This window comes from Lissotriton helveticus (assembly GCF_964261635.1).
Source record: "Lissotriton helveticus chromosome 1_1 unlocalized genomic scaffold, aLisHel1.1 SUPER_1_unloc_14, whole genome shotgun sequence".
Taxonomy (NCBI): Eukaryota; Metazoa; Chordata; class Amphibia; order Caudata; family Salamandridae; genus Lissotriton; species Lissotriton helveticus.
Window position 1 is genome coordinate 2,089,984 of NW_027611653.1, and position 16,748 is coordinate 2,106,731.

Sequence of the window (16,748 nt, forward strand, 5' to 3'; positions counted from 1 at the left end):
AAGATCCAACCCATAATGCTGTGGCGCAGAATATGGGCCACGGACGAGTGCCAGCTTACAAGAACTATTATCAAGGACTGTGTGAAACTAGAGTGTATGAAGAAGATAAAATGGTTATGCTATGTAAAATCTTTCCTTACAGACATTGGTCTTTCGAGGTTTTTCGATGAACCACAATCAGTAACAGACATAACAAAAAAGGATTTAAAGAAGCTATGCCTGTCTCATCTAACCCAACTACGAATAATGTCTGAAATAAGAAAGCCATCAGTCCAACACTGCCTAATGATACAATTGGCTCCATCAATCCAACCGTATCTGCAGCATGACCTGACGCAATTCGAAAAACTTCTTCTCACCCGTTTTAGGTTTAATCTTTTTCATATCATGGTTTTATTCCCTTCCCAGAATGTTTGGACACATAACATGACACCATGTCCCTGTGACCTTATTTCCCCTCAGTCTACAATTCACGTAGTTTTCTTCTGTAAATTTTACATTCCACTTCGTAAAAGGTGGATTTTAACAATTTTAAAAGTAATGAAGATTCGAAGATGCCGCCCTGCATACCTGGCGCTGCAGCTTTTGGACAACAGCTTAGTGTCAAAATCTGTGGCACATTACTTAAAGTTGTGCCTTAGGCATCGTACGAACTTATGAAAACTATAGAGATGCCTTAAACATGGACTCCTGCAAACGTTTTGTCCTTTTTAAGACCGAATAATTTTAATATACCAAGAACTTAATGTTTTACAAACTGTTTTTTCTGTGTGTATATATCTGTACTTTTATGACTTTCAGAACGAAAACCGAATAAAGTTGATTTTGATTTGATTGATTTGAAGTGCTGGTTTATGTGTGAACATCTACACTGACAGCCGTTACGCTTTTGGGGTAGTGCACGATTTCGGCCTACTCTGGAAGGAACGAGGGTTCCTGACCTCGCATGGAGTACACATTATGCATGGAGAATTGGTACGTGATCTCCTGAATGCACTATTATGCCCGAAGAAAGTGGCAATAATCAAGTGTAGTGCTCATAAAAAGGTAACAGACAAAGTAGGAGTAGGAAACGCTATTGCAGACCGCATAGCGAGAGAGACTGCCATGTTAAAAAATGCCTCTCCCATGTATGTGGTGAAATCGCAAGCTGAGCGATGGCATGATGATAGAGAAGAAATACTAGATATACAGAAATCAGCATCTGAAGCAGAACTTGCAACATGGGCAACAGAGGGAGTGTTGGACGATGAGGGTTGTTGGCGTAGCAAAGATATGGAGAGATGGAAATTACCCGCTGCGTATTTACAAGCGATGGTTCAAATGACGCACGGGTTGGCACACGTTGGAGCTCTTGTAATTACTAAATTGCTTACACGAGTTTGGGAGCATCCTGAGATTGCTAGTACGGCTAAGAGAGTAGTACAAACTTGTCTGATTTGCTTACAGCACACTCCTGGGAAAGGGACTTATACTCCTAAAGGAGGGTTCGTTCCACCTACTGCACCATTCGAAGTATTACAAATGGATTACATCCAGCTGGAACGCTGTAATAACCTCAAGTATGTCTTAGTAGTGGTGTGTGCCTTCAGCAAATGGATTGAGGCCTACCCTACGAAAGATAATACAGCATTAACAACAGCTAAGGTGTTACTTAAAGAGTACTTCCCGCGTTATGGTGTTTGTAAATTTTTGTGGAATGATAACGGTCCTCACTTTGTTGGGAAAATAGTGGAGTATGTTCTGAAAGGATTGGGAATCAAGCAAAGATTCCTCGCTGTATTCCACCCGCAGTCAGCAGGTCTAGTGGACAGGTACAATGCAACTCTGAAGCTGAAGCTAGCAAAGATCGTGGCATCTACGTCTTTGAAATGGCCGGATGCTTTGCCTTTGGCATTGCTGTCTATTAGATCAGTGCCACATTCCCGATCTGGCCTCACACCTTATGAAGTGGTGTTTGGAAGGCCTATGAATATTTGGGGAGTTCCTAAGCCTCGATTAATACATGATGTGCCTTGTATAATGATGAACGATTATTTGGCACGATTAACAAATGATTTATTTTCCATTCATCAACAGGTTCGAGAAGCGCTCCCCGACAACTCCACTGGAGAGGCTCATGATCTCCGTCCTGGGGACCATGTTATGGTCCGCGTATTCGAGAGGACTAGCAGCTTGGAACCGAGGTGGCGTGGCCCTGAGCAAGTGCTGCTATCAACACGAACGGCTGTGCGCGTCACGAATAAGAAGCGGTGGATACACTCAACGCACTGCCGTCGTGTCTCTCCGGATTTTGTGAACCCTACAGTCCTGTCTGACTACCGAGACATTTTGGACGCGGAGAGGAGCCCAGCTGTTACGTCTCATGAGTCGGAGGGAGCCTTCCAGGACCACACTGTTTCTGATGGAGTGAAGTACAACCTACATCCAAGAAAATAATTTTTTCGCTCATTTTTGAACTGGTTTGTTACCGTTCTGAGGTTTGTGAAAACGGAAGCCGGGAATATCAAGGGGGGGGGGATCAGTTCTGTCCAGTGTAGCGACACCCGTCTTGAATCTCGGAGAAGACACCAGCGGCAGCCTCAGTCCTAGTTTGATATCTTGAAGTTTGTTCTTTGTACAATGGCACCTATGACATCGAGAAAGAGCAGAATTTTGGGTGCAGTTCTCTTTGCTACGACAATAGTGGTAATCGCAGTAATAGCTTGGACTATAGAAAGACTATTTCCTGCACGGTACTATTTACTGCCTACCACTCCAAGTCCTTCTGAACATTTCCATTTTACTTTACCTTATCATGAAGAAAGACATAGACAGACCTATTTGAATAATAGTTTCATTCAAATTCTGCATCATACGCATGACATGACGAACATGTCTAATTGCTGGGTATGTGGGATGTTGCCTGGACACCAAAAGAAAGGTAGAACTCCGCTTATTCCTCTTCCCTTTTCACACAATGGTTCATGTAATGCGTGGTATACTCTTCTTTTTACTCTAAGATGGCCAACAAAAGGTGGACTACTTTTCCAATTGAATAAACTTTGTTATAATGACCGAGATGGCTATCCACAAGCGGAAGGAACTAAATTCGAATGGGAAGAATATCGACCGGATAATGTATCTGCACCTCGTGTTTTCACTAATCAGAGACTTATAAATGCGTCTAATTTACACATGATTACAGTTATTGAGACAAAAGCGGATTTGTGTGTGCGGAATAAAGGAACAATTCCAGTAGGGAGAAGTAAATGTAATACTACTTTAACATTTGATGCACCCAATGGTATTTCTTTTGTGGCCTCACAAAATACTTATTTTATTTGTGGAAACAAGGGTTACCATCTTCTTCCTCTTGGGTGGTTAGGTACATGTTATATATCTTTTGTATTACCTCCTGTGTTTATTGCCCCACCTATGCATCACAATGATTTTGTGCTTTATCATGATTTTCTATTGAATAGAGTTAAGAGAACATTGGACCTTGATAGTGTCGATCAAACTGACACTTCCTTACAGCAATATGTAGATTTTAATTTGGGTCTCTTCTCTTTTGTTGGTGCTGCTTTAAACAGCAGGAAGATAAGGCGGCTGACACGTGTTGTGGAAGCTGTTGCTAATGAAACTGTTTCCGCTTTAGGGAATATAACTGAAGAGCTTCAGATCACGAGAATTTTTACGCTTCAGAATAGAATGGTCTTAGACGTTGTGTTAGCTGATCGTGGGGGTGCACGTCGCATCATCGGAAGTAGTTGTTGCGTCTATATTCCAGATAATTCGCCATCTGTATATGATGCCATCTCCAAACTACATAAAATAGCTGCAGAAATTCATACTGACAATGGTACTTGGACCTTTTCTGGTTGGTTCTGTACTCTGCTTAGTACATGGGGTTGGAAACTGTTAACGGTTCTATGTGTAATTATTGGGATGTTCTTCTTTTGTTGTTTATGTATTCATGAATCGCTACCGAGATTCAACTACTGACACAAGCTGGTCTGGACCAGGGTTTCTTGTCTGAAAACGAGTGCTCATATCTGAATCAGAAACATCCTCGACTTGCAACTATTTATACCATACCGAAAATACATAAAAGCATGATCAAACCACCTGGACGCCCCATCGTTTCGGGATGCGGGTCGATATTGGAACCACTTGGGAAGTATATCGATTTCTTCATCAAACCCTTGGCAGAGTCTTGTCAATCATACCTACGAGACACCATGCATACAATCACGATCATCGAGAATCGACCTTTTGATCCACAGCGCCAAATATTGGCCACATGTGATGCGGTATCCCTCTACACCTGCATTCCTCAACAAGAAGTACTAGCAGTGATAACTAGATGTCTGAATCAACGACCAGCCCCGGTACAAGTTCCAACTGAATTTATTGTAGCTCTACTGACGATAGCTATGACCAAATACTTCTTCATTTTCAAAAATAAATTTTACCTTCAGATCTCCGGAGTAGCTATGGGGGCCCCATTCGCCCCGGACGTGGCAATTTTGTATATGGCGGCATTTGAGAACGACACTGTGCTGAACAACTTCAATCCATTCAGAGACCAACTCAGTCTCTGGATGCGATATATAGACGACATCCTTCTTATCTGGAACAGCAACTCGGACGAACTATCAGCATTCTTTATGTGGTTGAATCAACAATCAACACATTTAAAATTTACCAGTCAATCAGACAAGAAGATTAACTTTTTATATATCACCATTTACGAAGAATCTGGAATCCTATTGACCACATTGTATCATAAACCGGCGGAGAGGAATTCACTGTTACAATACAGCAGCCATCATCCCCGTGCCCTTCGCGATAATTTACCATTCGGACAGTTTCATAGATCCGAAGGAACTGCTCCAATAAAGAACACTACCTCCAGGAATCAGAAGATCTGGCTAACCGTCTTCAACAACGAGGATATCCGAAAAGATTGGTGAAGAAATCGAGGAAGCGTGCCTGGTTCTACCCTAGAGAAGAACTACTCATTCCAAAAGATAAGAAAGCGGTCAATGAGGAAAGGATAGTATGTGTAACCACGTATTCCACCAAAAGTAATCAAATCAAACGCATTATCAACCAGCATTGGCAATTGATATCTGATGATCTTAATCAAAGAGGATCTCCTCTACATGCATTCAAAAGAGCTAAGAGTGTGAAAGACCATGTGGTGCGTTCCTTTCTCTCTGGCCCGAAGACCCGACAATCACTTCATTATGGAATCTTCCACCTGTTTTTGTCCACTTCAGGTGTGGGAAGTGCAAGGCGTGCGACACAACTATTCAAACTAAAGAATTCGCACATCTTCAACATAGAATCCCACTCAAATTCCATAGTAACTGCAATACGTCCAACATCATTTACGCCATTGTCTGTCCATGCGGATTGATATACATTGGCCAAACCCAACAAAAGGCCAAAGTACGAATTCTCCAGCACATGAGCAGGATAAGATGCGAGGTGCAGGGGGCACCTCTAGTTGACCACTTCAAGCTCGCCACCCATTCCCCTGAGAGCCTAAGATGGGTGATACTAGAGAAGGCAGTGCTGGGACCACGGGGTGGCAATATCTTTAATATTCTGAATATCCGTGAAATAAAATGGATGCTTCGCTTTGATTCAATTCAGAACGGACTCAATGAATATGACAGCTCCTTTTCACAGTTAGCGATATTACCTTAATATGTACCTTTATAACGCAGTGCACACAATTACAGGTTACAATTATTTCAACTGGCCTTTACCCTCATGTGAGAGGTACGCCTCATAATTGTGTCTAATGACCTTGACAGACTGTAAACCTGTTCCACACCAATGTCTATAATGACAATGATTTCTTTAATTTCCTTAATGTTCTCCTAGTGTTGGAACTATTCCACTTGACAATTATAACCATCATATAATCGTATGGGACTTTACCCTCATGAGAGAGGTACGCCCGAATAACATGCACGGAGCGTACACCAATTCTCTCTATTGAAGTATGAATTGTAAATTTTTGGGTGTTGTACTGACCTAGATAATACGCTACTTATACTGAAATTATTGCAAACTTTGGTGTTGTTTCACTTGCTCATTTTTACTTGTGAATTAACTCCAATTTATCAAATTATGCTATTACATAACCTCGTGTGAATCTACTTTGCTCATGAAATGTCCTTTTTATACAAGTCTTTTTTCATTGTCCATTAGATTGTTCCCATGGTTACCCCCATACAACAGTCCCATCTTCGCCGTATACTGAGCTAGACAGTATGCGTATGACCCTGAGACACACATTTAGATAACACCCAATCTGTATTGTCTTGGTGTCAATCGTCCTGAATAATACCCACGTCACCGTTGTCATTCACTCTGACGCGGTTCTGTCTTCAATGTCTAACTCGACTGAGACAATCACGTGCCCTCGCTTCTTACTTAACCAGGAAGTCTGCCTCGCTACGTCAGACGCGAGCGCATTTTGATGCTTGATCCGGTCGGCATTCGGTAAGCCTCTTCCCATGTTCCGCTATTTCACCATTTACAAACCGCCGTGGCCACATTCTTTGCTCCTCATTTGAAATGTTTTATACTTAATGGCCCTTTATGATGTTGATTCCTAGGTCAACATACAAATCGATGTTGAAACCGCATATCTTTGAACCATCGCCGATCCTCTTGGACGACGCTGGTAAGCCTCCATGAGCCCGCAATGTGTAATAACCTGTTACAGTATAGATTGATTGCATATTCTGAAGTCAGACCATTATCGCTTTTCAGATATCGACTTGCACGCCGCTACATATCTTTCAACCATCGCCGATCCTTCGGGACGACGCTGGTAAGCCTGCCCCCCCTCCATGAGCCCGTAATGTTCAATAACCTGTTACAGCATAGATTGATTGCATATCCTAAAGTCAGACCATTATTGCTTTTCAGATATCGACTGGTACGCCGCCCCAGGGCCGGCCTCTTCCTCCGCCTCTCTTTTTCACCTTCACTAAAGTAAGGATCAATTCATAATTGTTTAAATCACTTTGATTCAGATTGACTTAACTCCTCTCTCCGTTTTTAATGCCCAACAACTATTGATTTCTCCTTTACCCCTAGCTATGATAATATTCTTGATGACGCAAGCTGTGAAAAGATAGAGCGATAATCATAACGGTATGCTCTTTGTTGTGTGCTACATTACTTGAATCAAATTGGTCACTTGTAATGGACACTTTCTGCCAATTGATTAAACAATCCCTCTATATACATATTCATTAGGTTGCCTGCCCAGTTCCTCGTCCTGATGAAGACCCCGCTGCAAGGGCTCGACTAACCCTGCGATAATTTGAGGGTAAAACGTCGACAACGTCTCCCTTTACGTCAACTCCATACACAAATTTGACATTGGTTGCATTATTGGAGGATGACAAGTGTATATATCGTTATAGTGAACCACCAGTCCATTGTTCCTTTTTGTATTGTAATTGAAACACAAATGTATTTTTTGATATTGTCTTGATTTTATTGTCACAATCCTGTACCACACCATCCTCACACAACCACTTTTCCCCCCCTTTTTTCCCCTTTCTGGGCACTGTTCAACCTACTATATGCTCTGATGAAGTGTTAGTATGTTTGCTATATTGTTCCTCATTGTGAATTAAAACAATGTCGACTTCATTCATTGTTGTTTGATGAATTCCTTCTAAAGTAAATCAGTACAATTATTGCTCTAACACGGAGACCCCTTCCTCTCAGTACTTTGATTACCCAGGTCTCAGTGACTAGTGTTTGGGTCAACCCCCTATCTATCTCCCCCCGTTCAGATCAGAAGCCACCGAAGTCATCTGCGGCGTTCCTCAAGGCTTCTCGCTCAGCCCAACCCTCTTCAACGACTACATGAGCCCCCTCGCAGCCATCGCACGCCAACACAACCTCAACATCATCTCCTACGCCGACGACACCCAGCTGATCCTCTCCCTCACCAACGACCCCACCGCTGCCAGAGCCAACCTACACGAAGGGATGACAGACGTTGCCAAGCGGATGATGAACAGTCGCCTGAAACTGAACTCGGACAAGACGGAAGTCCTCATCCTGGGATCTTCACCCTCCGCCTGGGATGACTCCTGGTGGCCCCCCGCCCTGGGCAGCGCACCCAAACCAACAGACCACGCACACAACCTGGGCTTCATCCTGTACTCCTCCCTCCCCATGACCAGACAAATCAACGCCGTCTCCTCGTCATGCTTCAACATCCTGCGCATGCTACGTAAGATCTTCCGGTGGATTCCCACCGAGACCAGGAAGACGGTCACCCAGGCTCTCGTCACCAGTCGTCTGGACTACGGCAGCTCCCTCTACGCCGGTACCACCGCCAAACTCCAGAAGAGACTCCGGCGGATCCAGAACGCCTCAGCACGACTCATCCTGGACATCCCCCGTCGCAGCCACATCTCCGGACACCTGAGAGACCTGCACTGGCTCCCGGTCAACAAGAGAATCACCTTCCGTCTCCTCACCCACGCACACAAAGCCCTACACAACCAAGGCCCAGGATACCTCAACAGCCGCCTCAACTTCTACGCTCCCACACGCCAGCTTCGATCGACCGGCCACGCCCTCGCCGCCGTCCCCCACTTCCGAAGAGCCACCAGAAGGGGAAGGTCCTTCTCCTACCTGGCCGCCAAGACCTGGAACTCCCTCCCGACCCACCTCCGCCTGACCCAGGACCACCTCGCCTTCAGGAAGCAGCTCAAGACCTGGCTGTTCGAGCAGTGGCGGACCCCCCCCCTCCCCTAGCGCCTTGAGACCCTACGGGTGAGTAGTGCGCTATATAAATGCAGTGATTGATTGATTGATTGATTGATGTGTAAAGCAGCTATTTAACACACACATCCAATAAAACACACAGTGGCGCAATAATGGAGACCACACCAGATGTTGTATTTGAAAAATCAAGATCTTTTATATAGGCTTTCAGTTAGAGCAAGGCATTAGTAATTCATAAGCATTTCATTAAGACATTTCATGTATCATGTGCAGGTTGCATTTCCTGCGAAGAGTAAACGTGTCAGTAAGGCTTTCCATTATAATGACAACCAGCTCATCTATGCAATGAAACGTTAACTGGCCCCGCCTGTCGCATCAACTCTTTGACAGGCAAAGGGGTAATGGAATAAACCTGGAGGATCCTACAAGAAGCGACAATTATAATGCATCTAAGTAGCACATCAAACCTCTCATGGTCGCTTTTCCTAGAAAGGAATAAAACATATCAGCAAGTACTTATCAGGTGAACAAAGAATTTCAAAGAAAACAGCCTTTAGTCATTTGTGACAAGCCTTTCTTCTTGTGAATGCGGGTCGCCTGCGACCCAGAATAGAGCATCAAAAGTGTTATGGAAGTCCATCTCTGCAAGAAAATTCAGTACAGTGAAGTGACTCTCCCTCTCATTTATCAGGCTTGTAAATATCGTACACTTTACCCATTCAAGCTTGTAAATATGGTTCACAAAGCATAATTCAGGTTGGTAAATATGCAGCACAATGAGTAATGCAGGCTGGTAAATATGCAGGAAAAACGATAAAATGAGGCACATTCAGAACCGTGGGGGGGGGCCAACAGGGCCCAGTCACAGTTAACCCCGGGGGAGGGGCGACCTCGGGCCTCACTCGGCCTACCGCCCTCCTCCCCAGGGGGGTTACCTTTCTTATTCGGCCCACCGGGCCCTTGCGTAGTCGTCGATAAAGAGGGAGGGGTGTCCGACCCTCCTAGAGCCTCACTCGGCCCAGCGCTGTGCCGGACTGGCTTCGGGGCACTAGGCACCGGGGCCGGAGTGAGATAAAGTGGTGAAGCTCAACCGGAGGGGGCTCTCTGGCTCCACAGCCCCCTCCGAGGGGAAGTGCGGCTTTCCTCAAGCGCCGGGCCTTGACAGCGGGGCCCGACGGCAACAGCCAATGGTGAGGCAGCTGGGCGGGGGCGCGGCCAATGACGCGGCGGCGCTCCCGCTCACGTGATGGGGCACAAGTAAGCTTCAGGCCCGTCACGGCCTGACGAACTCGGTGCGGCGGCCCTCCCCTGGTACCGGGGGCCGCCGGGGGGGAGTCGATGTCGGCGCTAGCCACAGCGCAGGGCAGGCGGCCTCGTGGCAGGCCGATGGTGCCGCTGAGGCGTCGTGTGGACGGCCTGATGCCGCGGGGGCAACTCTCCTCGCGGGCCTCGAGGCACTGAGGTACAGGGCTAGCGCCGATCCTGGGTAGCGCTTGGGTGGAAGCTTCACAGCGCTAGGTGCTGGCAGTACAGGGAGGCAATCTCGATGATCCCTGACAGAGCAGGCAGCCTCTGATACAGCGCTAGGCAGGAGGGCAGATTACAGCGCTCCACAAGTTAGTCAGTCAGAACTGTGGCAGGATGGGGGCAATTTATAGCGCTTGTCACACAGTTCAGTCAGGGGAGACAACAAGTCCCAGCTGAAGGCAGGGGATGCGCAGGGCAGCTCAGTCCAGTACCTGGTCTCATGAAGTAGGTTTCTCGGAGCTTGGATGGTTCTGCGCCCTTTGTTGCTTGTTTCTTGAAGTTGAAGAAGAGGGGGGGGGAGTGAGTTGAGGGCCTGAAGAGTTTCTCCTCAGTCACTGCAGATGGGCCCTGGGATTCCCTACCACTGGGCCAGATCAGGGGGCTAGCTTTGGACACCTCACTTAGCTTAAGAGGCAGCACCTAAATCCTGTCACTCCCAGTAGCATAGGTTCCTCACTAGGCTCTCCTGCCTAAAACTCCTGCGTGGGTTCCCCAGGTCAGTGATGCCCCAACTGACTGGAAAAAGTTCCTTCCCTGGCTTATATATGCCCAGGTCAGGTGACCACTCTCTAAGGCGGGAAAAGTCAGGTCCGCCTTCCTTCTGGAAGGTTCCAGGAGCTTCCCCACTCTAACTATGGACAGGGGCTGGGTGGCTGGTGTTGCAACATTGTATGGGGACCCTGCCTGCTCCTGGCAACTAGGGTGCTACACTAAAAAGACCATGCTGCAGTAGCAGGGGCCAGTGGCAGCCATGTTGAAAGTAGTGAGCACCTGCACCCTAACACAGATTAGCTGCGAAAAGGTGCCCGAAGACCGAAGGGCCAACAAAAAATAGGTGGAAAAAATGAGGCCAGGGCAAAAAGTCACGGGGAAAGATCACCCTAAGGCTGACAGGTCTAATACAGTGGCACTGCGAGCTAGATGGTTTATAGGCCAACATGTCCTCCAGTGGTATCTGGAATCAGTCTTGGCACCAAGCCCCTAGTTTATGTTGTCCAAAGAATGTGCAGATCCTAAAGATTAGTAGGAACTACACAACACCACTTTATTTAACACTATTTGCCCGAACACCTCCCCCTTCTGTCACATCATTCTCTTTAACTTCAAGTTCTCACAAACTTCACTACATCGTTTCGTCCTTTTTACAGCAACACATCCTTGGTCACCCTGCCTTTTTATGGTGAGTGATAATTATTGGGAGACGTAACATTGGTGGTGAGAGTCAGTAGTATTGTACGAGACTGATGGTGCGAGAATGGTATGAGCAATTGATTTTTGTGTGGGTGGGTATTGATGTGAGCATATGGGTGTGTGTCCTTTCTGAATTTTGTGGTCATTTATTAACTTAACTCTTGGAGACAGGGAGAGAGAGAAATAGAGAGAAAGCAAACCTTTATCTGCACTGCAATAAAAAAGCCAGAAGCCAGTTTACAGAGATGTGGAGTAGGACCACAAAAGCATGTAACACTGACTCCAGTGGCAGTACATCGTGGGACGATCTAGTACAGACTTGCAGAGATTGGAGATAGACAATCCACTAACATAGGTCATTGGCTTAAGCACTTGCTTTAGAGATCTGTGTGCATTCTGCAAGTCACAAGTTAGAATGTTTGCATTGCAGGCAGAGTCATCTTTTCTTGCACGTTGAATTTGATGAGAACCATTACAATGGCCATTCACCTAAGATAGATAAAGTTCGGCCACTGTTCTCCCTTTTTTCATGCTGTCCACACTGATGCTGTAGTACTGTCCCTTTTGTGTGTTCTTCAATATACATGGCATAACATTTGCTTTTTCCATGTTTGTTTTTGTTTCTACAACCTCAGAATTGCCCTTCTTTCACCTCACAAAAGTGATTCCCTGATGACTACGGTTGCCACCTCAACAATATTTTTCCAGCCTGCTGTGAAAAGGGAAGTGAATAGGAAGGGGAAAGTAACATTCCCTAGGATGTTCTATATGAGCCAGACTTACCTGAACCCTCTTCTCTTCCCCCGCAGCTGAGCTGCCATTCTTCAACCACACCAGGAGAGGAAATGATAACATTGGTAGAACCGGATGATTTTGGTCATAAAATGAGCCAATCAGGGAACAACTCAGTCATTTTAAAGACCATCATCCAGACCAAGAGGACAAAGAATAGGAAACAAATCTGGAAGAGAGAACCATGCCAATCAAGAATACCCCAGGCCGTCTGGCCACCAGGAGCCGAGACCAACCTGGTTCCTTTATCGAAGTTGATAGAGAGGAAGGACCCAGGGTTTCAGCAATCCAACCCCCGTAGATGCTGGAAGCTGCTTAGCATATCCCAGCCCTGGTAATAGCTGTTAGGAGAAGACAAGAAACGTCTTGAAATCAGCATCCCTGAAGTAAATACAGAGTGGAAGACTAGGACCAAGCTCATATGATGGCGTGTCGCCCCGCCACTTTTTCGTAGGAATGTGACTTAGCCAGCTAAGGGGCCGGATTTGGAAAAAATGGGAGGGGAGAAAAACCTAACCTTCCACAAGTTCCTCATGATTTCCAATTCTTTTTTTTCTCTTTCTTTCTACCCTCACCAAAATGGTTTCAGGTTCTTCAAGAAAGCCGTTTTTTTTATTTGTACGAATGAGGGACTCTTTTTTATTCATTTCTTCTCTTGTGACTTTACAAATTAGTACTTGTTTTAGGAAAGTGAAAAACTACCCGTCCTTCTTTGTTTTTTTGTAAAAAAAGTATAGGAACACGGGTGACTTATTCCTTGGTGATTAGTCTATCCTTATTCAATAGGGTAAAAAAGACGACTCTTACCCTGGGGTTTGTTACTTTCTCTGGGGGAATCTTGATTGCCGGCCAGAGACTCTGATGGGACCGAACCTAAAAGAAAGAAAACTTTAGTTAAAACCTGTGTGAAATTCTAGAGAAACTAATTGGGTGACACTAAAACCGGAGAACTCAATTTTTTTCTATTTGTGTTTTTACCACAAAAGGTGAAGAATGCGGACATATTAGACCATTGAGAAAAATGGAGAACCATCGGAAGAGAATTTTTTTCTGCCAAGGCAGACCACAAAACCTTTAAGGACATTATGAAGTTGCAAATGGCTAGTATCCACAAAGTCGCAGAAGATCAATTTCAATTAACATTCAACCTCTCTGCTACTCGCAACTTGTCAACAGACCTCCACATACAATTACAGGAATATGTTCCTGGGGAAGACCCAGATGCCTTTCGTATACATTTTGAGATGGCTGCTAGGGCTTGTGCCTGGCCCTATAACAAATGGCCTTTCTTGCTGGTTCCATTACTAGTCAGGGAAGCACAAGTCACCTACCAAATAGCCAATACTTATGGTACGACTTCTTTTAAAGAAGTCAAGAATGTCAAATTGGACCTCCTGGAATTAGACGCAGAAGCCTATCGTTTGAAGTTTAGAATGGAACGTGGCATAGCAGGGGATAATAACAAAACGCTTTTGTTCAAACTTAAATTGGCTGAAGATAAATAGCTTGGACCCCTTGAACACAGCAACAAAGAAGTCATGAATTTGATTTATTGGAACTATATCTAAAGGCTTTATCCCTAGCAAAACTAAAATGGCTCAAACAACGTACAGGCCTAACCTTAGAACAAACCGTAGAGATGGCCACAGCTTTTTCCACGGCCCACTTAAACGTCAGACAAACTTCCAGTGTGGGAAGGTCAGGCTCCACTCAAGAATGAGAAAAGACCTTACAAAATTGTTACGAACCCTTCCAAAGTTAGTACCTTTTGAACTATGCCAAACTCCTTTAAAAATCCCTAATGTTTTCATTGTGGTGAATGGGGACACGTTTCTGGGTCCTTTCCCATTAAAAAAACAGTTTGGGAACCCATGGAGTAATGTTGTATCCCAAGGTACGTTCTTTATACACAAGAGCTGGGATACTGATTTAATTTAAGTCTATACATTCAAGATCACAGAATTAAGGCTTTATTAGATTCAGGATAACGTCAATCATTTATTCTTCAGAAATGGGTAGAGCTCTACCAAATCCTTCCAAATAAGGAAGAAGAGATTATATGTGTTTTCATGGAGATATAACGAAGTATCCAATAACTGAGGTGACATTTGACTGCTCAAACTGGTAAAGAAATTAAAATAAAAGCCGGAGTCGTGCCAATTCTCACAGCTGAAACTTAACATATAGTTTGGGATTTCCATTGTGTTCAGAGGAATGACAGTACCCTACACAATGCTTGGAAGAAAGCATAGAGAATGAAGGAAACACTTGTTCTTGGTTTCACCTGTTCATAAAAAAGGGGGTTCTATATAGAATACAAAAAATAGGGTCAGCTCTCCAACTCCTAGGTCCAAAAGAATTTAAGGAACACATGATTTTTTCTCCCATTTCTCATTTATTGGCCGGCCATACTGGACCAGGGAAAGTTTATCAAATGGTTTTAAGGTATTTCTAATGGCCTATCATTCATGCCGCAATAAACAAATATTGCCAGAGTTGTGAAATCTGTCCACAGAAAAAGCCATATAAAGCTCCTGGAGTCCCTGTCCAACCCTTATCTATAATAGGACAGCCCTTCAAGCATATTGTAATGGACCTGATTGGTCCCTTCCAAAGAACAAAACAGGGTAACACTTATTGCTTGGTAGTTGTCGACTATGCCACTCGCTATCCTGAAGTGGTTCCCCTTCAGTCGCCACTACCAGAAATATTGCTGGAGTTCTTATTGAAATATTCTCAAGGGTGGGTTTCCTAAAGAGATTTTCACTGATCAGGGTACTCCATTTGTATCCAAATTAATTAAGGAATTGTGTACTATGTTAAATTTGTACCATCTTACGAACTCCGTATACCTCCCCCAAAACAATGAGAAAAGGTCAGAAGAGTGAACAAAGCTGAAAAGAGAGACATATCGTACTTCAGACTACATCATCAAACAAGAAGATAAACAAAAATCAACAAAACCACAATTTAAGAATAAAAAGGTGACAGGGATAAAGATCAGAGATGTCCAGGCTGCTGGAGACTCTGCTTCAGAATGGTGAATGGGCGGTGACGATGCTGGACAGTGCAGCAGAAGTCACAAAATATCGACAGAACATGATGGAGTTTATGGAAGTAGTAGTATTGAGTGAGTATATCACTGTGAAAACACCGGAAAAGAGAGAGAGTTTCCCACATCATTCACACAGAATAACACTTCAACTAGAAGGGGAGATACAATGAGAAGTGAAAGGTCTGTTTTGGGAGGACCTGACACATGGTTACGACATTCTTTTGGCTGAAAAAGATTGGCCACCTGAGTTAGTAATAGATTGCCCAATGGGGAAAGCAGTAATTTTACCTGCTTTCTCCGACCTCATAGCAGAATCAGTAAAAGATTTATGCGTGCAGCAGTGGGAGTCAGCTTTAGCGCCTGCTCTGTACCACAATCATGCTGGGTGGAGTGATGAGTCTCCTTATCACGAGATCCCATTAAAAATTATCCTTCAGCTTCAGGGAAAGCCCTGATACTGGCACTACAAAATACAGATCACAAATTGCCCACACGTTTCGTGTGTGATTCATTTTGCTGTGTCCAGTCTCATAATTATTATCTTCACTATTGGGGCCAAAATGGGTTTTGAGATTCAAAAGGTTGTACAATCAAGCGCAAGATGCTTTGGGAATAATTGGCAAAGCTGAAAGAAGGCCTGCCACGGCCTCACGTTATTTATACATTGAGTCATCAGCGTGTTGGCATTCAAGTTGAAGGGAATTCAATGGCGGATGAAGGTGCCAAGGCAACCGTGAAAACTGCGGCCATTGCTGCAATCACTTGTTCTAGCATGAAAATATATGGAACAAGTATGATAGCTGTCCATGCCATGTGCAACAGCTCAGCACCACTGAAAAGCTTTCCATTCAAGTATTATTATGAGTTAGATGCACAAAATATTCAGAATACTCATATTCTAGGACTGGGGGTAGAGTAATACCAATCACTGACCACAGATTAGGATCAATACTTGCGGCACATGAGGGTCTGCGTTCAGCACATACAGGGACTACTACTACAGATTCATCGCTGAAGCAGCGCTACTGGTGACCAGGTCTCACTAAACAGACCACGGACTTCGACCTTGAATGCCACATCTGCCAGCAGATAAAAGGCTTCACTGTAGCATGTCTACCGCAATCACCTTTATTGATCTCAAACATACCTCTCACTTGTGTATATTTGGATCACTGGGGCCCCTTACACCCAGACAGAGCTTTCAAGTACATCTTGGTGGCAGTGGATTCATGCTCTAGATTCCTATGGGTTTGGCCCCAGCGCTTGGCTGATGCCAGAACTGTTATACGTGATTTGCAAATCTTTGATCGGGACACACGCAATTGGCACACTATGTTCCAACCAGGGACCGCGTCTCACTCTTAGGCTTAGAAAGAAGCCATGGGAAGTTAAAGTGTGGCCTTGCAGTAGTCCTCCCCTA

General features: G+C 44.7%; 1 protein-coding gene across 1 annotated transcript in view; it reads right to left on the reverse strand.

The window, feature by feature from the left end:
* The window catches only part of LOC144805541 (lysozyme g-like), a 219,560-nt gene that overhangs the window by 177,553 nt on the left and 25,259 nt on the right, over positions 1–16,748 (reverse strand). Inside the window, exon 2 of the mRNA XM_078672073.1 lies at positions 13,081–13,146. Coding sequence (XP_078528199.1) covers positions 13,081–13,146 — 66 coding nt within the window. The remainder of the gene's footprint in view (positions 1–13,080; positions 13,147–16,748) is intronic.